The sequence below is a fragment of the Rhinatrema bivittatum genome, chromosome 1 (assembly GCF_901001135.1).
Source record: "Rhinatrema bivittatum chromosome 1, aRhiBiv1.1, whole genome shotgun sequence".
Lineage (NCBI taxonomy): Eukaryota > Metazoa > Chordata > Amphibia > Gymnophiona > Rhinatrematidae > Rhinatrema > Rhinatrema bivittatum.
In genome coordinates this window covers 567,906,362-567,932,639 of record NC_042615.1, presented here as the reverse complement: position 1 = coordinate 567,932,639, position 26,278 = coordinate 567,906,362, and the positions used below count along the sequence as shown (strand labels likewise).

General features: G+C 44.1%; 1 protein-coding gene across 5 annotated transcripts in view; it reads right to left on the bottom strand.

Moving 5' to 3' along the window:
- Nucleotides 1-24,936, bottom strand: part of AOPEP (aminopeptidase O (putative)) — a 772,742-nt gene extending 747,806 nt beyond the window's left edge. For all 5 annotated transcript variants that reach the window (XM_029617464.1, XM_029617473.1, XM_029617484.1 and 2 more), the window contains exon 1: nucleotides 24,005-24,936. In XM_029617464.1, coding sequence (XP_029473324.1) covers nucleotides 24,005-24,801 — 797 coding nt within the window. In that variant the 5' untranslated portion in view covers nucleotides 24,802-24,936. The remainder of the gene's footprint in view (nucleotides 1-24,004) is intronic.
- Nucleotides 24,937-26,278: the final 1,342 nt, after the last annotated feature.

Sequence of the window (26,278 nt, the reverse complement as noted above, 5' to 3'; positions counted from 1 at the left end):
TGGCTTTTTAAGTTTATTTTTCTTGACTGCCATTTTAATTGTGTGATGTCTGCTTTTTTGAAATATTTTATTGGTGTTTGGAGAATGTTTAATAGTTTTTATGCGTTTTTAATTGTTGGATGTTCATAGCTGTTTTGAAACATTTATTCTGCTTATTAGTATAGTTTTACAATTATTTCTGTGTGGGGATCTATAGCTGCTTGCTAGTTCTGTTTTCCTAATAAGAGGTGTATTGGTTTTTAGGGACTGATTTAATATTTGTAGTGTTGCCTTTTCATAGATAGGGTTGCTCCTGTTTGAGTGTATTCTATAATACAGGTGTAACTGTGTGCGGATTAGTTTATGTGCATTACTACAGATCCTGGGAGTATGTTAGGTCGGTTCTGTGTCTGTTACCGAGATGAGATATTTTGCTAGCATGTAAGCGTTTGTATCGGTCTTATTTGTTGTGTTTTCTCAGAGGACATGCATTGGTGGTAAACTGCTGTCTTTTCATAAGTAGGGCTATTGAGCCTGGAAATAGAAGGAGTTTGAGTTGCTGTTACTGAGATGTCACTAGAACCAGAATATCTTTTTTGTAGGGTGAGTTGTATGGGGAATGTCATAATTCTGCTTTACATCCATTATTGTGGGTCAGGGGGGTTCCTGTGGATACAAACTGTACTTTTACATCTAGCCCCGTGACGATCATGGGTCAGTGTGCCATGCATGTGAGAACCTATGGTGAGTTGAGTTACATTCACATTATAAATGTCATAATTAAATGATAAGTGTGCACTAAAATCCAACCCCATCCATAACCCCGCCCCCATATGACCAAAGCCCCGCCCTCACCCCACCCTCATGGGGCGAGGGCGGGGCGAGGGGGTCACCGCAACATGAGGAACTGTATTGCGGGGTCACGGCATTAGAAAGGTTGAGAACCACTGATCTAGAAGATTTTTTGACAGAGATCTTAGATGTCTTGCCGGTTTATAAATGCGAAGAGTGGAACATAACCAAGTGGATGAAGCATTGTATATAAGTAAATGAATTATAGTCAATTTTGTACTGAATTCTAAATTTAATTGGAAGCCAGTGGAGTGATTGGAGGATTGGAGTTATATGGTTTTTAACAGGAGTACCTGTTAGAATAAGTGCCGTAGTATTTTGTACCAGTTGTAGTGGATGAATAGTGGAATCAGGCAAGCCCAGATATAGAGCATTGCAGTAGTCGAGACCTGAGAACACCAGAGATTGAAGGACAGTTCAAAAGTCTTGCTGAAACAGTAAAGGACGAAGTCTTTTTAATAATTGGAGTTTATAAAAAGATCTTTTTGTGATAGCTGAAATATGTTGGCTCATTGACAGATCAGACTTGATTAAGACTCCCAAATTGGTGGCATGTTTTACAATAGGAACAGCTATTCCGTTTAAAGAGAGGTGAGATGGGGGACCAATCGTAGAGCTAGAAATAGAAGTAAGATGAACCAGTTCTGTTTTTGACGCATTTAATTTTAAACGGTTATGCGAAAGCCAAGTGTTAATAGTATTAATGTAGAGTAAGACCAAAGATAAAGTGGAAGACCAAGGGTTATTGTATGGAACCAAAAAATGAATATCATCTGCGTATATTGTTATGAATTCCCTGCCCGCGGGTCCCCCCGCGAGCAGGTTCACTCACTCCATGCTGCTTCTTCACCCGACGCGGCATGGAGGCCGACGTCGGGCCCTTAAAGCGGCTGGAGCCGCGGTCTCGCCTGGCTCTTGTGGCCCGGAGGCCGCCTGGACTTGTCCTGTTCACCGCGGCCAGAGCCGCGGACTTTCTGCCTCTCCATCACGGCCGGGACCACCGCCGATGTCATCTGATCTTCACGGCACGGAGGCCGTAAGCCCCGGGCTCAAGTAGTGGCTGGAGCTGCCCCCGGGGCCTCCTGCAGTGACTGGAGCTGCTGCCGTCATCGGGCCTGCTCCACAGGCCCTGCCCTGCTTCCTCTGCGTCTGTGCATCAGTGCAGGCTGCTGTCCATGGTCCTGCACAGCTCTCCTGCTGCTCCTTAGGCGCCAGCACGTGCCTCTCTGCAAGATTTAAAGGGCCAGGCACAGGAAGTGTGCTGGCCCCACCTAGGGAGTGGACTTCCTGTATCAGCCCTATAAAAGGGCTGCTCCGTCAGTACATCTTTGCCTTGCATCGGAGTTGCTTCACTCTGGAGGCTCCTGCCTGACAGAGCTCCGTCAGGTCTTCTTTGTCTTCTCCATGTTGTTGTCACGCCATGTCAAGTTATGTCTTCGTTGCCTGAGGTCCCTGTCCAGATGTCTCACAGTGACCAACAGAACAGTCAGGATCCCATAGTGACATCAATAAATGAATCTGCCTCCAGCACAGATATCAAGGAAGGTTTGTGTATCCAATTGGGTATTCCAGAATAAGAAGCATACTGGTACTAGAATTTGTGAAAAGGTACATTGTCAACCTAGGGTGGCCTTTCCCACCAGACCTAGGTCCTGGAGTTTCCTGGTTTGGCCAGGCAGCGATTTACGAGGTGCCCAGGTGCGGCACAATATAGACTCAAATTGAGGCGTTAATGCCTTTGCTTCTCCTCATTGGACAACTTGAGGTGATCTATTTGCATAGACTCCTCTTGTACTGGTGCCAACTCAGGAGGGGACCTGGAAACCACTGGATTCTGGAAACTAGGAGTAAGGTGAATGGGATGACGAACCAGACCCCTCTCTCGAGCCCGTTTTTGAAATCTGAGATCCAGGTATACGGCCAAACTGATTAGCCCCTCACCGTTACCTCTCTCACCAAATTAGTTTAAATTTGATCACCGTTACCTCTCTCACCAAATCCTGCATTCCACTAAAAATTAAATCTAAAATAGCTCCCTCTCTCATTGGTTCTTGAACTAATTGCTCCATGAAGCAGTCGTTTATTACATCCAGGAACTTTATATATCTAGCATGTCCTGATATTACATTTACCCAGTCAGATCCAGGCCTGATATTACACTTACCCAAGCAGATCCAGGCCAGCAAACTCATCTTTGATGCACTCTGTGAGCCCTTGTTTAAAAATACTTATTAAGCCAGCACTGCCCCATTGGAGTTCAGACATTAGTATTCGAACATAAACTGCATATTCTCTTCCAAGAGACTGGGAGTCTTGTCTTATCTGAAGAAGCTTGGTGGTCATGGAAGTTGTGAAGCCGGGTCATCATAAATCATGTGGAATTCTTGCAGGAAGTTGTTTATATTCCCAAGGAGTGGGTTGTCTCTCTTGGAGAGGGGTGAAGGCCAGGCTAGAGCAGAACCACCCAACAAGGACAAGATATATGTAATCTTGACGTGATCAGATGAAAAGAGAAGTGCTTGTAGTTCAAATTGCATCCGGCATTGATTCAAGAAACCTCTATGTTTGGTGGGAATTCCCTCGTACCTCAGAGGCAGAAGCAAATGAAGTGTGGAAGTAGCAGGCCACACTGGAGGTGCTGGAGCAAGTGCTGTGGAAGCTGGATGGGTGGCCATTATCATGGAGATAACTTGGCCATTTTATTCAGTTGATCTTGCTGCTGCTGTAGCTGGTGAGCTAAACTGGCAATGGAGGAGGCCTGAGATGAGTCCACTGAGCTCATGGCCTCAGCAAACTGTGATGAGTACCATGGGCGTGAGCCCTTTATGCTGTGGTGCAGATGATGGAGCTTCGTAGGTGAACCTATGAGGCCTACATGGACAGCTGGTGAACGCACCTTGAAGCAGGAAACACTGGGGTTTCACCTATATCAGCTGCCTCCCTCATGGGTTGAGCCCTTGGGTTCTGGTGACTGGCAGGACATAGACGGGTCCCTAGGTCATGCTGGGGTCAAGACAGGCAGCAAGTTGGAAGCACCAGGACAGGCCAAGGGTCAGGATAGTTGGCAAGCAATCATAGTCAGGTGTAAAGCAAGAGGTCAGGTCCAGGTGGCAGGCAGATGTGGTCAGGTCCAAGCAAGAGTTCAGGTCCAGGCGGCAGGTTATCGTGGTCGGGTCCAACGTGAGAAGTCAGAATCAGAAAATCAGGCCAAGGATGGGCGAAGACAAACAAGAGACACTGGACGAGACAGCTGAGCAGAGCAAGGCTGGATGAGACAAGCAGGATAGAATAAGATGGGATGAGGAAGACTGAGTAAGGAAAGACTGGATGAGGCAGGTTGGGCAAGGCAAGGCTGGAGCACAAGAATGCATGAACAAACAGGAGCATTCTGGAATGCAGTACAATCATGAACGTAGGAGAAACACACACTGCTCAAGGCAGGAGACCCATTGCTGAGGCAGTGAATGGCAGTGCTAAGGCTCTTAAATATCCTGAGATGGATGGCTTTTCACACCATGGGCCCTTTAAGAATGCATTTGTGCCACGTGCTCCTAAAGGGAGCCTGGGAGGAGGCTGAAGAAGGATGGCGTGCGGATAGTTTCAGGGCCACAAGCAGAGCAGGGCCTTCCCGGTGTGTGCAGTCCATTGTAGAAGGAGGTCATCAGCACCTGGAGTGAGTGGGGCGCTTCAAGGGGACATGCTGTGGACTTCAAACGACCTGAGTTTATTTATCTAGCAGAGTTTTCCAGCACAGATTGAATGCATATATGGTCAGCACAACTTGGTGCAGAGTAATTTGGAAGGTGAGTGCTAAGATGAACTCTGAATGGGAGAGTTATTATGTTGAATGGTAACAGAGCTCTTTTGTGACCATGACACAGTCTAGAAGGATCTGAGTAGCCTGTGTCCATTGAGACTTTAGAGTCAATTAAAATCAAATATTCTAAATCTAAGCCATCAGGCTGGTGTTCCCCCAGAACTTGCTGTTTTAAATTGGCTGATAATGGATTTACAAACCCAAGCATTCAGACTGCATATAGAACCTGTACAGTTCCAATTTGGCCCAATCATTAGAAAATTTAAGCAGGATATAGGGACATGGAAAGGCCCATTTTGTTTCATGGGCTAGTAGAATTAATTTATCGCCTCTCTGTAACAATTTTAATATTTCCCCTTGTGCTTATGCTCCTGATCTACAGGTCTGGGATTTCCTGGGTTTAAGATTTTTTTTGCCAGGTGTGAGCTGAGAGAGGTCTGTGCTCTTTTGATAATTTGATGGCAAACTGTTCTATTCCATATTACAAACATTTAATTTATTTTCAGCTGCAGAGTATCCTAGAAGAACTTAGTATTCAAATATAAAACCCCAGTGGTCTCAGTATTTTACAGAATACTGATACTTGAGAATGCTTCCTGGAAATCCATTTCCTTGATGAACAGCAGGGTTGTTGGAAGCCAGATACGTAATGTTTACATTGCAAAAACTGATAGATAATTAGAATTCCATACTAGAACTGATACTTTATGCCAGAGATTGACAATCTTTTCGGAACAGTTCACATGCAACTTGTTTTGTTCAAAAAGGGTTGCACTTTGTAATTATACTTTATTGTATTTAGATACTGTATATTGATCGCTTCTCTAGATTTGATCCTCTGCCAGCACATTGTGCTTGAGGGTGTGGGGAAGGGGTACACATTTCCACATGTGGTTCATGTTCTAGTTTATGGTTTTTGGAGCCATGTGAAGTCTGACATTTATATTAGTTACACATTTACATTTCTATTGCTGTGCTTCTTAGAGATTTGGTATGGCCTGCCTTATCTCCCAATTCTAAAGTTATTGTCACTCACTTGATCCATGCTGCCAGATTTATTTTTGTCAAATTAGGAAGACATGTCCAGAAATTGGTTACTTGAGATCTCAGATCAATACAATTGCTTCTATTGAAAGAATTACCTTTTCTTTAAAAGGGACAGATACAATAAACTTTAGGACCCTTACTGATTTTGCTACTACTCAGGCATGACCTGCTCTCCTATTGCTGTGCTATTTATTTTTTGTATTTGTACTTTCTATTTTGTGTGTCTCTTTTTATCTCCTTGTTTTGAAATTACTGTATGCTCTATTTGGATTGTATTCTTCTGTGCTGTTTTGTGTACTGTCATGTCTGACCAATTAAATACTGTTGGAGGAAAAAGTATATAAAGAACAATAATTTTTCTGAATGTTTTATAGTACAGATGAGGTCACCGATAAATTCTGATTATATGTCATTCTGAAGTAAGGATTCTCAAGAAAGGAAACAATGTACTTCATCTGCTACAAGTGTCACGTGATACAGAAAAATCAATGCTTAAAAACTGAGCAATCACTCCTGCTGAGATCTCTTATGAAATAGTCCTAAAAATGTTCTCTTTACATACAGAACAGAAACTAATGGCATGAAGAATGCATTTTATGGGGGAAAAGACATTCAGAACAAGAGAAAATGACAGGAGCATGAAAGACGGTAAACCACAAGGAAGCATTTCATCATAGAAAGAATAGAATTGCCTTCCATTGTAGGTGTTGGGAGCAAAAAACGTAACAATTCAAGAAAGCATGGAACACGCACAGAGAATCACTGGCAGTGGGGACGTAAGAATAAGACCAGAAACCAAGCAGGATCTGTAGTACTGTAGCAGGCTTGAAAAATGGACAGATTAGATGGGCCTTGCGGAAATTATCTGCTGTCATGTTCTATGTAGTCCCAGGACTCAACTAAAAGACAAGCGGCGAGGGTTTATCCCGAGCTGCGGCCATAACGTGGGGGAAAGCGCGCGAGACGAAAGTCGGGATCTGGCGGGGGAAGGGGAAGAGGCAGGGAGATAGGCGAACCGGGGGGGAGGGGAGGAAAGGATTCAGCGGTTGCCAGTGCAATTTGAATTGTTACACCCTGATTGGCCCAAAGCCCGTGACGCAAGGGTAGGCAGCCAGCATGGTTAGAAGGCAGCGAGGCAGGAAGGGAGTGCGCGAATTGCTGTTCCTCTCAGAGAGATAGTCCATAATTTAATCAAGATGTGGCGAAGTGGAGAGAGAGGAGGTAGGATGGGACCAAGTGGGGGGACTTTAAAGAAACGGGAACGTCGCGGTGCAGTAGCGGCGAGATTCTCCAGACCGGCGGCAGCGGCGAGAGCCGGTACCCCCCCCCCCCCCCATCACTGTCTCTGCAGCGACGCCAGAGCTAAGGCATGCCGCCAGCTCGGGTGAAAGCAGCCCAGAAGTGGAGCCCATAGATCTCAGAGACGCGGAGCAGGGCGATGCAGGCGAAGAGTCAGCTTTCCCGCTTGACTTGTCAATCTATGCATCCGGCTCAGAGCTGGACAATCCGCACAGGCCGAACACGGTGAGGGGAGGTCCCAGCGTAGGAGAGGGTAGTAAGGAACCAAAGGAGGCCTGCGTGGGAGTACGAGAGGCACCGGTCGAGGTTGCATTGCCAAAGCAGAACACAATGGTGGTTTTGAGAGGAGAGGAAGTCAGAAGGCGGATGGAGCGACAGGGAACCAGAAGAACAGGTCAGAGAGGGCCCAGCACAAGCAGCGTGCGTCAAGGATGGCTCAGGGGAGAAGAGGAGAGCCCAGAGCGAGGTGGAGAAAGACGGGAACGGAACCAAGGTCCTCATGGCGCAAGGAGACGTGTGAGCAGCGGAAGGGATCCCGAAGGGGAGATGAGCATTCTGGTATGTGGTAAGTGCGGGAGGTGGTCAGGGGAAAGATTGGGGAGAGGAGATATGGGGAGCATAAGCCATGAGGCACAAGGGTTATCATCTGCATATAAGGCTGGAGAGCAGGGTTTTGGGGGCTGGCCTGCATGGTCTCTGGGTCAGGGTGGGAGCCAACTGCCTGCTCGGTTGAGGCCAGAAGCGCCAGTGTTAGGTGCAGAGGGGAAGGCTTCAGGTGATTATCAGCATAGGCGGACTTATGCTAGTACGCGAAGTGGAGCCGAACAGTCCAGGGAATATGGGCGGGGTACTGTGGCCAGTCTTTTTGTCATTTCAGGCACTGACGAGCAGGAGTTTCCTGTTACCTCAAGGAGTGAAGCGTGGAGGGAGAGACAGCCGGGGCAAGTACCAGGACGGGAGACGCAGCGAGAGGGTGTCCGGGATGGAGGAGGCAGAGGAGCTGCAATGAGCAGGCTAACCAGCCAGGAAGCAGGTAATGTGAGGGAAGGTACCACTCCTAAAGTGCAGAAGAAAAGGACCAACAGAAGAAGACTCCAGTGACAGGGGTAGGGCGGCGAGGAATAGTGAGTTAGGGCCGAGCCAGGACATGGGTCACCCAGTGCTAGCCTCTTTGATACAGTTGTGGGAAGATGTACCTAGTAAATTGTGCAGTAGAATCAAGAGACGAAGATATGTTAACATTTTCCAATTACTGGAGGGCAGGAGGGGAAGCAAGAGAAGGAGGAGGAAGGGAAATAAGAAGAGGAGCGAGAGGTAGACAGGGACCAAGGTTACCAAGAACATCTTAAACTGGATGCATGGTTTCTTATGTCTAGCAAGTGTGGTGGGGCATTACCAGCCGGGGCAACATGGGGCGCTCAGCGTATGGAGATAGTATCCTCAGGGCTTTCAAAGATTATGAAGGTTGGGCTTGGCTCAATTATGATGAGAAGTTCAGGGAGAAAATGGCGGGTAACAAATTCATGTCCTGGGGTATGCAAGACATTAATTTATGGTTGACGCAGATGACCAACAAGAGTGCGAGGCAAGGAAAAACAGGAGCGGGAGCTGTGGGAGGGTTTGTGGGAGGAATGGGGGGTGGAGGTACCAGTACATGGGCAGACAAAGGGTTGGGTGTGGCATTCAAGGGAATTGGGAACAAAAAGGGGCGGGGTAAATAATGACGTGTGCTGGCGATTTAACAGAGCCACATGCCTATTTCCAGAGTGCAAGTTTAGACATGCTTGCTCGACATGCAATGGTGTGCACCCTAGTTCTAAATGCACCCAGGCTAATGCCAAAGTGCCATTAAAAGGAGTAAAAAACATTGGATAGCTCGTTGGTGGTAAGTCGAAGAGAGCTGAAAAAGGGATTGGGTAGTGGAGGAAGCGGGGTATGACATGTCAGGGAGGGGATTCTGGAGGTATAGGAAGGGTGCGTATTGGAGGGACAAAGCTATGTAAATAGGGGGTGCCGCAAGGGGGTTTTAAGATAAGTTGCTATGTCTGGCCCGTGCTAAGGCGAGGTTCTAAGAGGGGAGGTTCGAGTCAGAGAGAGGAGACCGGCGAGGCAAAAGTGCTCCTGGGTAGTTTAGTGTTAAAAAAAAAAACAAAAAACATAACAGGAGAATGAATATCATAAAGGGTATGTGGGAGGGAGCGAGGGTGGATAAGAGGATACCATAGTGTAGTTAGGAATAAAGAGGTTGATGATTTCCTTTTTATGCAAGGCTGGAGGTGCACAAGGTGCAGGAACGATGCTGGACACTTAGGGGAGACAAATGATGAAGAGGAGTGGGCATTGATTCAGAGCTCTGTTGCCCCTAATACGTGGATGGCTTATTTAAAAGGAAGCGTGGCAGTGACGGATTATTTACAACAATGGGGGTAGAATGGGGACAGGTTCCAGAGGAATTTTTGGTTAGCTTTGTGTTGTGGGCAAAACACACAGGATACTCGATGGCAACTGTCAGAGCGCAATTGACCAGTTTTGCATTTTTCCAAAAGTTAAAGGGTTGGGCAAACCTTGCAAATAGCTTTAGGTTGAGATGGGTATTAGGAGGTTGGAAAAAGGGTTTAGGACCACACAGAGATAAAAGGTTACCAATTCGATATGAGGATCTGATAAGGTTTTCTATGCAGTTGGTACGGGTATGTTGGTCAGGGTTTGAAGTGGCGTTATTTCGAGTGGCATTTGCATGGGCTTTCTTCGGAGCCATGCGCATCAGTGAGTTGGTCGCCAAATCTAGGAATAGTATGAAGGAAAAGGGACTCACGGTGCAATGCATACTGGTGTCTCTAGAGGCGGTGACGTTGTTTCTCCCCAAGTCCAAGACTGATCAAGAAGGAAAAGGCGCCTTTTTCAAAATGTTACTGGCTGAAAGTGCATTAACATGCCCCATAAGAAATGCACTGCACTACTTGCGGATACGTCCTGACGAAGCTGGTTCTTTTTTGGTACATGCAGATGGATTGGCGTTGACAAGATATCAGTTTGCTCAGGAGCTGCGTCAAGTAGTCAATGAGGAAGGCAGGGATGCGCGCCAATATAGTTTGCATTCCTTTCAGATCGGGGCAGCAACATCAATGGCGGAAGCCGGTTTACCAGCGGCAGGGATTCAAAGTATAGGATAGTGGAAATCCAAGGCTTTCCGGGAATACATCAGGGCGGAAAATGGGGTCAATTAGGGCATTGAAGCTGGGGGAGGGAAGGGGGGGGGGAGAGTGCATTCAGGATGAAATGTATTAATTGGTGTGCCTTCTGTTTTCAGAGATTATGGAGGGAAAGCATGGGACCGGATGTGCCTGGATCGTGGGCCATTCATTTATTCACAGAGCCCAAAGACATGCCTTGAAATGCCCTTACGGGGAGAATTTCGAGCTGGAACGGATGGGATGGCAGCTGGCATGGTTCAGTCAGAGGGGCATGCAGTGGAACGATCTGCTGTCATTCCTTCAGAAGAGAATTGACATGTGGGGAACACTGAACATTTTTGCTCATCCATCTGGGAAGCAATGATATCAGTTCCAAAATGTGCCGCGCTCTTCTCACATGTATCAAGAAGGATTTAGCGCAGGTTATGATTAGGTGGCCTCAGGCGTGGGTTGGGTGGTCAAACATCATAGTCCGGTTGAGGAACAAGGATGAAGTGATTTGGAACTCAAGGGTCAAAAAATTAAATAGGCAAATGGGAAAGTGGATGGGATGGGAAGGGGGCTTCTGGATCAGACACTTATGATCTTGGGAGGTAGAGGCCGGAATGTTCTGTGGGGGACAGGATCCATCTTTCAGAAGTAGGGATGGATTTGTTCAATAACGCGCTGCAAGAGGGATTGGAGAAGGAGATTAGGAAGTGGTAATAAGGCCGCAATGGGGGAACAAACCAACAGAGTCTGTTTGTTAGTGGCAGAAAACCCGAGCCCATGTTATGTTTGAATGTTGGAGGGGGGGTGCCCCATGTAGTTGGGGGGGCTGCTACACGGGATGACTGGAGAACCGTAGGGCTAAGGTTCACGGTAGAGCTTGCTCTCGCTGGTTCAAGGCGGAGCAAGCGGGAAAGGGGGGAGGAGCAGCTCCACTATTGGGGTCAAGGTGGTGGAGAACCAAGGTATAGGGTGGGGGGAAGGGGGATGTTGGGGGAGGGGTTGTTGTAGAGTTTATGTTATTGTAAGGGCTCGGGTTACTTTGTTAATAAACTGTGGCCTATTTTAAAGCCAACAGGTTGTTGAGTGTTTATTGGGGACTGCAGGGGACTGCAAGCGAGCGCATGGTGTTTCCCTCCCCATGTTAAAGACAAGCAGCGAGGGTTTATCCCGAGCTGCGGCCATAACATGGGGGAAAGCGCGCAAGACAAGAGTCGGAATCTGGCGGGGGAAGGGAAGGGGGAGGGGGCAGGGAGATAGGCAGGAAAGAGGATACGAGAACCAGGGGGGGGAAGAGGAAGAGAGGATTCAGAGGTTGCCAGTGCAATTTGAATTCTTACACCCTGATTGGCCCAAAGTCCGTGACGCGAGGGTAGGCAGCCAGCAGAAATAGAAGGCGGCGAGGCAGGAAGGGAGCTCACGAATTGCTGTCCCGCCCGCCCGCCCTGGTTAATATCACTGAAAGTTATGTTATACGTGCAATATGATATAATTGTCGCAGTGGTGGCAGAAAACTCGAGCCCATGTTATGTTTGAATGTTGGAGGGGGGGAGTTGGTTGGTGGAGGGGGGTGCTACACGAGATGACCGGAGAACCGTGGGGCTAAGGTTCACGGTAGAGCTTGCTCTCGCTGGTTCGAGGCAGAGCAAGCGGGAAAGGGGGGAGGGGCAGCTCCACCATTGGGGTTAAGGTGGTGGAGAACCAAGGTATAGGGTGGGGGTAAGGGGAACGTTGGGGGAAGGGTTGTTGTAGAGTTTATGCTATTGTAAGGGCTCGGGTTAGTTTTTTAATAAACTGCGGCCTATTTTAAAGCCAACAGGTTGTTGAGTGTTTATTGGGGGGCTGCAGGGGAAGGCAAGCGAGCACATGGTTTTTCCCTCCCCGTGTTAACACCAAGATAGAAACGTTCACTTTAGGAAGAAAATAAAGAATCTCCCAGAAAATAACAGAATTGTATAAGAGGAGGCTCAAAATATTGATGTAAAAGAATATTTAGGATGTACTAAACTGAAAAAACATTTTGCACACTACTTGCAAAATAGTGCACAAAATATTTCTTCTGAGATTTAAATGCAGTAAACTCAGTAGAAAAATTGCATGCAAAGTTTTCCTACAGGAAATTTCACATAAAAAACAAAAACTAATACACCTCAAAATTTTCTTTGTGACAAATTTCACATGGTTTTACAATGCACTAAATTTATTAAACTTACTGAATGTCACCTGAAATAAATTATAGTTCGGTAATTTAGGGATTGCCTATTGACTGGAATTATTTTATTTTCATAAGCAAACTGTGATTAATATGTTCTTTGAAAATAAAGTATGTTTCATCTAAATAAGTTGTACTCCTCAGGTGAAAAGTGGGTCTTTCAGCTACTATATATATATTTCTTTTTCACTGTAAACCCATGACTATCTGCAGTGCAGGAAGTTGGCATATCTCCTAGTGGTTTTTCATGGCTTGACAGTCAGGAAGAGTAACAGGACTTACCACAGCTTGCGAGGCCCAAGAGGGGATGGAGATAGTTCCTTGCTATTGACTGAGATTACCTTATTTTCAGACGCAAACTGTGATTAATATGCTCTTTGAAAATAAAGTATGTTTCATCTAAATTAGTTATACTCCTCAGATGAAAAACAGCAACTTCCGCTACTATATATATATTTTTGTTTGTTTGTTTGTTTATTTATTTCACTGTATGAATCCATGACTATCTGGAGTATAGGAAGTTGCAGAATTCCTAGTGGGTTGTCATGGCTTGACAGTCAGGAAGAATGGCAGGACTTGCCACAGATTGTGGGGCCTGAGAGGGGAAGGAGATAGCTCCTTGGGACAGGGCAGGAGAAAGGCCTTCCTGCAGCATCTGGAGGTAGAACAGAAAGCAGGCCTTCCCTCGGCTTCTCAGGCAACTAATTTTGTATACCAAGAAGCTTTGATCACTTAATGAAAATGTTGTGTTCCTAGATATAACAAACAGATACATAAAACTAATTGTAGGTCACCCTTATTGGTTCACATTTAAAAATAGAATGATTTTGGCCCTTGGGACTCTTGAGATGTTGGGCAACAAACAAGTATTTTTACGAGTTCTCAATACTGGGAGTAGCTAATAGGGGGAGCTTTCACAAACAAACTAGAATCTCCTTATTCAACATTGAAAATAAAAGGGGAATCTAAAAGGTTTTTGCACAATGTAACAGACCACTGAATGATCTAAAACAATTTTGGACTGTAGTACAGTTATAAAATGCATACATCTTCAAAGGTTGGGTCAAATAAGGGCAAATTGGTGTGAGAAAGTAAAGAAAGAAGCACCTGGAGGATCTGTGAGCAAGGTAGGGCTGATTTACTGAGTAGCAATAGGATAATGACAAATGATTTGACCTTTGTGACCCTCAACCAACCTAGGTGCAAAACTGGGAAATAGCAGGATCTCAATGAAAACCAGATACTGCAACCAAACTGAATTTCCCAAAGCAAAATGTCACAAAATATGCAATCAGATTCAGCAAGAACTAATGATCGGCTCAAGAGATATGCATTAATTTGAAACAAATGGGTAAACATGACAAATAAGTCCATATTTGTTTCATTTGTAGACCCTCAAAATGAATAGAGGTGTTTCACAAATGAAAGGAAAAACATTTATCTCATGTTTTCCATTCAGGTTTATTGCCCATTCAAATCTATGGCTCTGCTGTAACTAAATAAACAGGTGCAGTTAATTTCCAACCAAATGTTGCCTGCTTGACCGTACATCCTTGTCAGAGCTGAGTCAGAACAAGCTGAAAAGGAAACCACGCATAAGACAAATACAGCGAAGCATCTTTCTAACCTAGTTTAAAGCTGCTTTCTATATCAAGTGACACCGATTTCCTCCCACTGTAAAGTTTGAGTATATGCAAGAAGCAGTCTATAACTCCTTTCTAGCTTCAGAGGCAGAGAAGAATGTATTCGTAGAAGCTCTCACAAAGTTTTAAAAGAAAATCTTGGAAAATTTTGGATTTGGCACTGGTAAAGGGCTGCTTCTGGTGTGTGTGTGTGTGTGTGTATTATAATATGAGTCACTGTCAATCAGCACTGAATGCACACACATTCACTGTGTGTATGTGTGTGAGAGAGAATTTTCCACACACACAGTTGAGAGGTACTGTGAGGGTACAGTTACAGTATTAATAAACAATTGTTTGTAATATTCAAACCCCCAAGTAGGCAGTGCATTCAATAAATTCTATCATGAAAGGAAAAGGAAGAGGAGGGAGAATTGGGAGGTTTGGCGGGAGTAGAGGAACTGGTGAAGAGGCAACCCAGCATATAGCAGGGATAAAAAAAAGATAGTCCTGCCCCAAAGAGAGACTTTTTTTGAACACAGAGTGGCAGGAATGGAAGATAGTTCAAGTCAGAAGAAAATGGAGAGCATGTGCCACCACTGCCTGTTCTTCTTCTCCTGTTTCGGAACACAGAGAAAAGTCATCCAAGACTGGCAGCAGTAGGGCAGGGGCACACAGTAACATAGTAATGATGACAGAAAAAGACCAAATGTCCCATCCAGTCTGCCCAGTAAGTTTCTTATTGTAGTAACTTCCACTCCATACAGGTTACCCCTATGTGTTCTGTTAAGTGATAGTAATTGCTGTTCCGTGCTGGTTACCCCTCAAGCCATATGTTAAGGGTAGCAATATATACAATCAAAACCAAGCAACTGTTAAACCCATAACAAAATTACTGCTAGCAACATTTTTATGGGATGAGCAGCTTTCTTGATAATTTAGACCATGTTACTTGAATGTGCTTTGCTTTTTGACTTGGCCATAGAAGCAGTCTTGTGCTTTATCCCTAATGATTGTGTATTTGTATCCCAGACGGTAAAAGTCAGGGCCCAGCATTGGCTGTCTTCTGAATCCAATTCCCCTTTTTCATCCCAGCATCGAAACAGTGAGCAATGTTGAAGTTGTGTCACAAGCATCGAGGCTAATTGGTTAAGGGTAGTAATCCCAACACATTTTGTTAAGGGTAGTAACTGCCACTCCATGCAGGTGCCTCATGCACCCTTTTCTTTATTTCTTTTTAGGGATCCACAGTGTTTATCCCACACCCTTTTGAAAAACATGGAACGCTCCATTTATGTGTCCTTCTTGCACAGAAAACAAAACGGAAGACAGTCTATGAAAGCCACGAAGTAGGTAAAAAATGTAGACCAGTTGTCTTAGTTGTTAAAACAATTTTATTGAGGAGATCAAGTTCAGAAACCAAAAATGTCTGACTCTGGCCAAGTTTCGCCTATGAAATGGGTTGCATCAGAGGCTTTATACATGAAGCCAGTTATGAGTGTGCAAACTGGCTCACTTATTCCAAACTCAATTGGTTCTGCAATAGATATATCTTTGTTATTGCCTAGTACTTTTGCAGACCTTTTGTTCTGCAGACTTTTAAAGAACTGAGTGTTTGTATTAAAAAAACAAAACAAAACCCAAAAAGTAGCCAGAAGCTAGAAATAAGCTAGGAGCAGTGTATACCCAAGTAAAAAGGTTGAACAGTTCAGCTCAGTTACTCACCTTGGAAAGGTGTTGAGGTAGTGTGATTGGGTTTGAATAGGTACCAACATTTGTTAATCAAGAGAGCGGTGAGTCACTCTGGCTGACTAACTGAAGTTAGACTGTTTGGATGTTGGGAATTATTAGAAAGGGAATGGTGAATAAAACGGAAAATGTCATAATGCCTCTGTATCGCTCCATGGTGAGACCGCACCTTGAATATTGTGTACAATTCTGGTTGCCGCATCTCAAAAAAGATATAGTTGCGATGGAGAAGATACAGAGAAGGGCGACCAAAATGATAAAGGGAATGGAACAGCTCCCCTATGAGGAAAGACTAAAGAGGGTAGGACTTTTCAGCTTGGAGAAGAGATGGCTGAAGGGGGATATAATAGAGGTGTTTAAAATCAGGAGAGGTCTAGAACGGGTTAATGTGAATCAGTTATTTACTCGTTTGGATAATAGAAAGACTAGGGGGCACTCCATGAAGTTAGCATGGGGCACATTTAAAACTAATCGGAGAAAGTTCTTTTTCACTCAACGCACAATTAAACTCTGGAATTTGTTGCCAGAGGATGTGGTTAGTGCAGTTAGTGCAGCTGTGTTTAAAAAAGGATTGGATAAGTTCTTGGAGGAGAAGTCCATTACCTGCTATTAATTAAGTTCACTTAGAGAATAGCCACTGCTATTATTAGCAACAGTAGCATGGGATAGACTTAGGTTTTGGGTACTTACCAGGTTCTTATGGCCTGGATTGGCCACTGTTGGAAACAGGATGCTGGGCTTGATGAACCCTTGGTCTAACCCAGTATGGCATGTTCTTAAGTCAGAGTACTGATGCGGTAGTCCAGGAAGAGTGGATTCAATATGAGGAGGATTACGGAAGGGAGGCTTTACAGGAACCAGTCATGGTGACAATTGGGACTCCAAGCAGCTAATTGTAGAGTTTCCCAGTCTAATTTAGGTTGGTGTAACCTCAGCCAAGGCAAACTCAGGATGATCTGATTCATTGAAGATGGTAGGATGTAAAAACGAATGGTATTGTGGTGCAGGACTCTGGTGGTCATGGTAATGGGTCTGGTGATGTGCGAAATCCTGTCCGCCAGGGATTGTCCAGATACTGATGAAATGGTAAGGGAACCTTTAGAGGTTCTATGGGGATGTGATAGAGTTAAACCAATTGTTCTTCAATGAAATTCCCAGCTGCCCCAGTATCCAAGAAGGCCTGCAGGTGAAGAGAAATCTTGGTCAGGGAAAGTGTTACGGGAATCAAAATCTGGGGAGGGGAAGTCACTCGACCCAGGGAGGCCTCTCCCACCAAACCTAGGTCTGGGAGTTTCCCGGCTTCAAGGGATAGGTTTTTGCAAAGTGCCTGCTTCCCGCACAATAAAGGCACAAATTCTGCTGTCAGCATCTCTGGCGTTCCTCTGGTAAGATTCTGAACTGATCAATCTGCATGGGTTCTTCAGTAGTGATAGGAAGCTCTTGAGGCTTAAGGGTGATGAAAGGACGCTGGAAGGAAGGTGCTAACCGCACCGGGTGATGAAGTGTGGCCCTTTAACGGGACCGTTCCTGGAAACGAAGATCCAGACGAATGGCTAGTTGAATCAGATCCTCAAGGGAGTCTGGTGGGTCCCGTCCAGCTAGTTCGTCCTTTATGGACTTCGAAAGGCCTTGGCAAAAAATGGCTGTAAGATTCTTTTCTCCCCAACAAAGTTCCGCAGCAAGGGTTCGGAATTGGACTGCGTATTCTCCTACTGACCTCGCAACCTGTCGTATCTGGAAGAGCTCTGAAGCTGCAGAGGCCGATCGCCTCAGTTCATCAAACACTAGGCGAAAATCTTTAAGAAATTGATCCAGATTGTTCAATAGGGAGTCATCACGTTCCCACAGAGGAGAAGCCCATGCCAAGGCCGGTCCCTCAAGAGAAAGGGAATTAATGTAACCTTGGTTTTATCTGAAGGTTAAGTCTACCGGGTCCATGGCCTTGGCAAGTTGTTACAATTCGTGGACCCACGTGATAGTCTAACAGTCTACCTGAGTTAGGGCCGCTCCGAGGTTCAGCCGAGATGGCCAAGACACAGAATCCAACACGTACTCTGGGTCAGTGGCAGGCGAGCAATCCAATGGGCAGTCCGGGTTGGAGGCAGGAGGCAGGCAAGCAGAATCCGATAGTCGGTCCAGGTCAGGGACAGACAGCGAACAAACAATCCAAGGGCAGTCCAGGTCTCAAGGAAAAAGCAGAATCCACATAAAAAGCAAAAGAACAAGCAAGCCTGTAGTCGAGGTATTGCTGGTGATGAAACGCTGGGATAAATAATTATTTTTCCCGCACTGGCGCAGGGCCCTGCGGGAGATGTCAGCATAAGGGGAGGAGCCTCACTGAGCTGATTCGCGTGCCAATGCTGGCTGGGAGAGAGAGCATCATGTCGGGAGGAATCTCCCAACCGTGAGGTACGGGTCTGCGCCGCAACATGCTCTTACCCTGGACATTCTTTGCTTTGCATACTCACTGCACCACTCCTCAGACTTTTGATACTATTCTTCTTCTCTGCCTCAGCCCTTGAGGTATACCTCAGGTGTTTTACAGCTACTATTCTTGCTGCATTGCTCTGCTCCTATCGTTTCAGTTTTTAATAATTGCCAGCAACACTGCTGCCACTACCATTTCAAGCCAGTCCTGACACTTTAGGGTGTTTCCTTCATAAGAACATAAGAAAATGCCATACTGGGTCAGACCAAGGGTCCATCAAGCCCAGCATCCTGTTTCCAACAGTGGCCAATCCAGGCCATAAGAACCTGGCAAGTACCCAAAAACTAAGTCTATTCCATGTTACCATTGCTAATGGCAGTGGCTATTCTCTAAGTGAACTTAATAGCAGGTAATGGACTTCTCCTCCAAGAACTTATCCAATCCTTTTTTAAACACAGCTATACTAACTTCACTAACCACATCCTCTGCTTCAGCTGTCTCCTTGGTGCTCTCCAAATCCCCTTCCCCTACTGGTTCCTCTTTGCTCCTCTTGGTCTTGCCCTGAGCATCCGATGCTTTACACAGGCCTTATCCAACTAGTTATCTTTAATGGTTTTATGCTCTATTGGACATTTTCTTAAAAAACTCTGCTCCCTAACAGAGTATTGGTCTCATCTGGTATTTAGCCTTTAATGGTTTATACCACAGCAAAGCACCCAGAACCATCAGGACTGCGCTTCTCTATGATTACTGCTTCTGAAATAATGAAGGCAACATTTGCGAAACTGATTCAGAAGAAAATCCATCTCCTAAATTCCATGAATCAAAGGATATTAAACAGCTAGTGGACAAAGAACATTTGGTGCCTCTAGTCAGTAGCATCTTAGCCTCCAATGAAGACCAACTCCAAGCCTGAACAGCCAGCTCCTTCACCTAATGATGCCATATGGAAGTGACATCAGGCCTCCTCCGTGGATTTCCTCTGGCTTCTCCCTGCCTAGGGCTAACAATTGGATTGGTATCTTTTGCCCCTCCTTTGGAGCCTTTGAGTGTTCTAGCCACTCTGGGTGGCTTTGTGCCACTCAGGATACTTTGGGATCTTCATGCCATTATTTCAGTTGCTTTCACCCTTCAATCACTGCCTTGGAGAATTTTCTGGCTCTTTTGGTGCTTTGTTCCCCCTTTCATGATTCCTTGAGCTATTCATGCCACTCTTGGTTCCTCTTTGCTCCTCTTGTGCGGTTCTTGGATAAATTCATGCCATGGTTGTTGGTACCCTTTGCCTCACTTTTGCAGTCTTAAGTTGATTTGACCAGTCTTACTTCTGTTCTGCTTCTCTGAAGCCTTGGAGAACTCCTGCCATTGCTGGTACTAGTTTGCCCCACTGAGGGTCCTTAGATTCTTCATCATTGTGATACCAAAAGTGGCATGGTCTTCTGATGATGCCTACCTACCATTTCATTAGAAATGATTAGAAGGGAACTCAAAATAGGCTGCTCTGCTTCCCCCATTGACTATAATGCAAACGAACAAATGAAAAAATTATTTTTGCTTGAAACTAATGAAACAAATGGAGGTGTGCCTTATGAAACAGTCAAATCAAAATGAAAATGTTTCCTCTGCACATCCCTAATTGGCAAAGAAAAGGAATATAAGTACACTAGCACATAAAAGAATATGAACAGGTTATTGAGCCATATGTTGGAATTATAAATATATATCAATTAAAGAGATTTTTCTCTTTTCAACACAATAAGAGGGAAGGAGGCAAAATGTTAAACCCAGAGACCTTTTCATTTCCCTAAATCACAGCAAGCCAATGTGTAGATTTTCCCCCAGAAACTTTCAATCTTTACTAAACACAAGTCTAGTATGCTACATCAACAAGAGATAGATTTTTAAACATGGACAGCAACTAAATCAATTTAGACAAAAATTGGTTCAGCCCATTCTCAGGTCATCACCGATATAATTTTCTAATGTCCATAAACAATACAGTGATGAACAATGTCTGTGACTGAACAGGAACTGCTATAAAAAGATTCCTAAGCAAGCACACAATGGGAAAACTTAAGTTTATGAGCATTCTGTTCAATTTTACAAATAATTGTCCTGATTTGTTTTGCAAACTAAAAACTAACCAGAGTCTAAAGTACTCAACACCTTGTCAGAAAGTAGTCCAACAGGCACTGAATAGGCTTTTCCCACTAACAGACAATTGAAGCTAAAATGCAAAACTACATTCTAGATCAGGGTGGCCAACTACAGTACTCAAGATCCAAAAACAGGTCTGGTTTTCAGGAGAGAGAGAGATTAGTATCTACTGCCTTCGTTATATGCACATCTATCATATGTATATTCATTGTGGATGCTCTGAAACCCAGATTTGTCTGTAGCTCTTGAGCAGCGTTCCCAACCTTTTCAAGTCCAAGGTATACCTACAATAACAAAAATGTTGTGTGATGCACCAAGCTCCATAGAGCAGGCAGGGTGGACACTGAGAGGGCTTATACGGCCAAAAGAAGAGCTAGGGAAGCACTGAAAGCCCCACCAATCTTTCTTCTAAATCTTAAAACAAAGGGAAAGAAGAGGCAGAAACACACATAAACCCATCACAATAGACCATCTCTCTATATAAAAGTGCACAAGGGAGAAATTGGTGTGGTACGGGCAGCTGGCTTGGATCCTGATTCACTAAGGCATTTTTTCCCATTCTGTGTCTAAGGGAAAATGCCTTGATGAATCAGGCCCTTGGTTAGTTACATTGACTGCCACATGTGGCTGCCAGAGCTCCGCCATGGCTGCTACCTCCCAGCACTCGAGTCACATCCAGTACTCAGTGCACACACTCTCCATCTCACTCAGCCTGGGGAAAAGACAAAAGCTGGAAAGATTCAAAGGACAATGACATTCCATCAGTAAAGGTTGCGAGCTCAAAGATTAAATAATTTCAGAAATCAGAGAGTATTATGTTAAGACACCCAGCTCTCCAAGAAATTAAAAAATTAAAACAATCTTAAATATCTGATTTTTATAAATTGAGGGTATTATGTAAAATGAAATACATTCTCTTTGACTTTTGAATAGTCATACAGGCCATTGATGTGAATGCAATAGACTATTATAATGCATTTTGTGTTGGTCTACCAAAAAATCACCTCTATGCCCTTCAACTGTTATAAAAAGCTACTGCCAGCTTCATCACTGGGAGACATTGTAAGAGGCACATAACCCCACAATTAGTTGAATTTCACTGGCTACTCTAGATCTATAGGCCCAATTTCAAGGTGATGACACTAGTCTACAAAGCTTTAAGGAATGACTGGCCTCTTTATTTGAAAGATCTGTTGCTCTACAGTCCTATTCATGTACTAAGGTCTGCTGGCAGCTTCTTCTCTTGCTTATGTTCATTTGGCCTCAACCCAGCAGCGAGCTCTCTCTGTAATTAGGCCAATGTTGCGGAATGCTGTACCTATTGCTATTTGTGAAATTGCTGATCACCATATTTTTAAAGATTTTTACTTTACCAAGCCTTTGGAGATTGAGATATATACATTCTAAGTTTTACCGATTGCAGGTTTACTAATTTTAGTTTATTTCCTTGTTTGTTATGTATGTCATAAATTTTGAAGTCCATATTCAAAAGCATTTAAGCTGGATAATTCAGATGTTATCCAGCTAAATTTAGATTTAGGGACTTATTCAGCTAAATTCTAGCCAGATAATAAGTTAGCTGGCTAGAATTTCACCAGATAAGTTAGGGGCATTCCAAGGACATAACTAGGAGAATATGAGTTAGCCGGATAAGTAATAGCCAGATAAATTATCTGGCTAAATCTGGTCGGCCCATGAGGCAGATTAACTTAGCTGGCTAACTTTAAAATAGCTGGATATATTCAGGGGCACAGCCGCACCACTGAATATTTGGACTAAGTTAGCCAGATACGTTTTTACAGCTAACTAGCCAAACCTGCACAGCAGCTAAATTTGGACCTCTGTTTTTTTGTGTGTTAAAATGTAATCCAACCTGAACTACATGTATGGGTAGGGCAGAATATAAATCTTTTAAATAAATAAAATAAAAGGAGGAGACTCATGAAGAGGAAGAAGAGGAGGTACTGTATGTAATGTATGTGCTGCACAAAGTAGGGCCCAGCTATTCATGACACCTGCTGCCCATGCATTACCATAATCCATGGCTCAAGATGAAGCTAGCAAGATGAGGCATGCATGATTACATATGTTCTCAAAAATGAGTTCATACACATTTAAGAGCCAGTGCTGGTGTCTCTCTTGTTTCTGCAAAGTGCTGAGAACAGAGACTAGCTGTGGCCTGAATCTGAGCACCAGGCAGAGGTGACTTTTCCATGGTACAAAATCAGGTCTAAAGAACACCAGTATGCCATGGCTAGGGACCTTCATTTTCAGTTATTTTATTTTTCATGGGAATTTATCATTGTTTATTATAACAAACAAGAGCAGGAGAAAATAAGTGGAAAATGTAGTCAACAAGAAAGTCCCTACCATGGCACACTGATAGGGAAACATTGCTATTGCTGGCCACCCCTGTTCTAGATCCTGCCTTCTAAATTTCAGTTGCCATTCAAACTTCTACTGCAAGGCATGCAGACTTAGTAAATGTGATCCTCTGATCCAGGCTGAAGGGATATACTCCTGTTAGGATTGCAAGATGCAGTAAAGTTACCTGCTTTACCATAGTCCAGAAGAACATCAAAAAGGGATAAAGGAAATACCAGGCATCTTTATACAGTCAAGCCACATTTTATGCATTTTACATTCTCTCTGCCCCCGTAATCAGAAAAGATTGGATTTGTGTGTATCATTAATTCCTTTCAGGTGTTTGAAGGTCTGTATCATACTGCCCCCTGTCTCTTCTCTGGGTATACATATTAAGGTCCTTCAGTGTCTCTCCCAGTTCATGAACAAAAGACTAATGTGCACAAACACGGAAAGAGACCTCAGGGTGATAGTGTCTGATGATCTGAAGCTGGCGAAGCAATGTCACAAGGCAGTGGCTAAGAACAGAGGGGTACTGGGCTGCACTGAAAGAGGCATAGCCATCTGGAAAAAGGAGGTGATAATGCCACTCTACAGATCATTGGTGAGGCCTCACCCGGAATATTGTTTTCAGCTATGGAAACCTCATCTCAAAAAGAGCAAGGACAAAATGGAAGCAATCCAGAGAAAGGCAACCAAAATGGTGTGAGGTCTATATGGAAAGCCAAATGAGACTGAAGGACCTTAATATGTACACCCTGGAAGAGAGAAGAAACAAGGAAGACATGATACAGACCTTCAAATACCTGAAAGGAATTAATGATGCACAAAAATCAAATCTTTTCCGATGGAAAAGAAGCTGCAAAACTAGGGGACAAGATATGAAACTCCCAGGGGGGGAAGGCTCAAGAAGAGTGTCAGGAAATGTTTCTTCACAGAAAGGGTGGTGGATTCAGGGAATGCCCTCCCGGAAGAGGGGGTGAAGGTAACGGTAATGGAATTCAGAAGGGCACATGACAAACACAGAGGATCCCTGCTGGCTACAGAACGGAAATGAACAAATGGGGGTAACTATTATTTCATCTAAAAGTTTTACATGTGGGTTAGGCCGTAGCCTGCATGGAGCGGCAGTTGCTACTTAACCCATAAAAGAAAAAATAATCATTTAAATAAAACTTGCTGACATGACTAGATGGCCCTTTTTGGTCCTTACCTGCTGCCATTCACTATGTTATTATATTCTCATGCCTGTGCAAGTCAAATTAAGAGGCAAAGAGTAATGTCTATCAATTTACCCACCTGTTACTTTGGTCTGTGGTCCACATTACTGACCTTCCCCCTGGCTTTGTTTTGTACCAGATCCTGACTGCATGAGGGAAATCTGCGGGGGTTTGAACCCCTTCTTTCCAGATCTGCAAGCTCCAAGGGTCAGTGGCGAACAGGAGTTCCCCACATCCAGGTGCCTGGCTGCATTGCGCGTAACAGGATAGCTTTTCCTGCCAGCAATCAGCAGACAAAGTCACAAGTTCACTCACAATCCGATTCCTGGAATTCCTCAGCTCAGAAGCATCATTTAGCCCAGCAGATCTTGCATATTTTTCAATACCTGGTGCAGCAGCAATGTCTACCGCCTCAACCTTTATCACAGATAGATCACAGCAGTCTAGCACCAGCACAAAATCCTCCCTCCCATGATGCTCTGTGTCACAGCTACTCTTAGAACTAGAAATCCCAGAAGCCTGTTCACTGTAACCAAGGTGATCGTTTTCCTGGGAACAATCTTCTTCACCTTGATCAGAAGCAGAAAAGTCATTATGTCCAGTGTTTGAGGAACTTAAACTTGCTACAGGAAGGCAACAGGCTTTCGATTCCCTAGCAGGGCAGCCTTCATCCGGTTGTGAACAGCAGCCTTCTCTAACACGTCTGTGGACTTTCTGAAATTTATCTCCCATCTCCAAGAAGAGCACAATGGTACCTGAAATGATTTGGTTTTCAAAACTCACATCTAAATCCAGCACATAATGCTTCACAAGCATGTAACCCACATTGGCCATGAGAGGCAAGTCATCTTTACTGGGGTCCATTTTCCCCTCCATTCCTTTACTTCAAGCTGTTTGGCTCTACAGTACTTGCTGATTCTTAGCAGACAGAAATTTCCACCTTCTTGTTTTGTAAAGAAATGTTCTGTTAAGATGTGTTCATAACAGTGGAGGGCCACACCATCTCCTCGGATTCCCTGAAAAATAAAACAAACGCAGGTACACACAATTAGAGAAATAAAAATGAAAAGCCAAGTTTCTGAACCCTTTTACATATCAAAGTTAACGGCATCATCTGTTTTGCAAATAGTTGTAGCGCAGAATTTAAAATAATCTGTCCAAGTGGAGGTAAGCAATAACACAATTTTAAGAATACGGTCTGCCCATTAAAAGTTAACAAGCCACAACAAGGCAATAGAACAGGAGGCTTGTTTTTCCACAGGTAGCCCTATTTGCAGGAAAGATGCAATTGTCATGCCAAATCAAACTTGCTGTGTTGCTGCACAGCTTATAACATCTGTTAAATACATTCTTTCTAATTTCTCACAGCAAACAGTGATTATACTGCTACTCTGATTCCAAGTCATATCAGTGTGATGGGAAGCTAAATGGTCTCCCGTGCTTTGCTCTTCAGGAGAGTAATAATTTAATTCCTATAAAGCAGCTTAGGGGATTGGTGTACTCTGTGCTTTATGACTGCTCTCCTAGCATCACTTCTGGTAAATTATGAGAGAACGAGCCAGTTTACCAGGAGCACATTTGCAAGTATTCTCCTGAGAGCATGCATGGAGATTATTTCAAATTTGTAGTTAAATATTCAGAGTATATAATTACATCTTAATAGCTGAAAACCACTTAACCTTTTGGATAATGACATTCTAACAGCAAACACAGAAGGTAATTTTCAAAGGCATTTCCACGGGTAAAGCTATGGAAATAGCCTATTAGAAAATTGTCCCCTCAATGTGAGCCTAAGTTTACCCACAGTGAGCGGAGGCATTCCCATGGGCAAAGCTGGGGAGGTGTTTACTCTTACAAGCACACTTTTACATTTTCAAATGTATGTGCATAAATTCATACCCCAAAAAAAATCTGCACACAAATTAGCAGGTATAATTATATGCAGGCAGATTCTGTGGGGTTGTTACTGGTGTACCTTATGCATATATTTGATTTAAAATGTATGCAGACTGTTACAAAATGTCTTCTTTTTGGGAAAAGATATATCCTAGGATATTAAGAGAGCTGAAAGTGGTTTTGGTGGGTCCACTAAAAGACCTCTTCATTAGATCTTTGGAGACAGGAATGCTTCTGTAGGAATGGAGAAGGGCAGATGGAGTCCTTCTTTACAGAAGTACCAATACAGATAAAGTTGGAAATTAGAGGCCAATTAGTATGATTTCAGTGGTGAAATGTTAATACTCTTCTGAAGAAAAGGATAACGAAGCATCTTGAATCTGCTGGGTTGCAGGATCCGAGGCAGCACGGTTTTACTAGAGCGAGATCACGTCAAACAAATCTCATCAATGTCTTC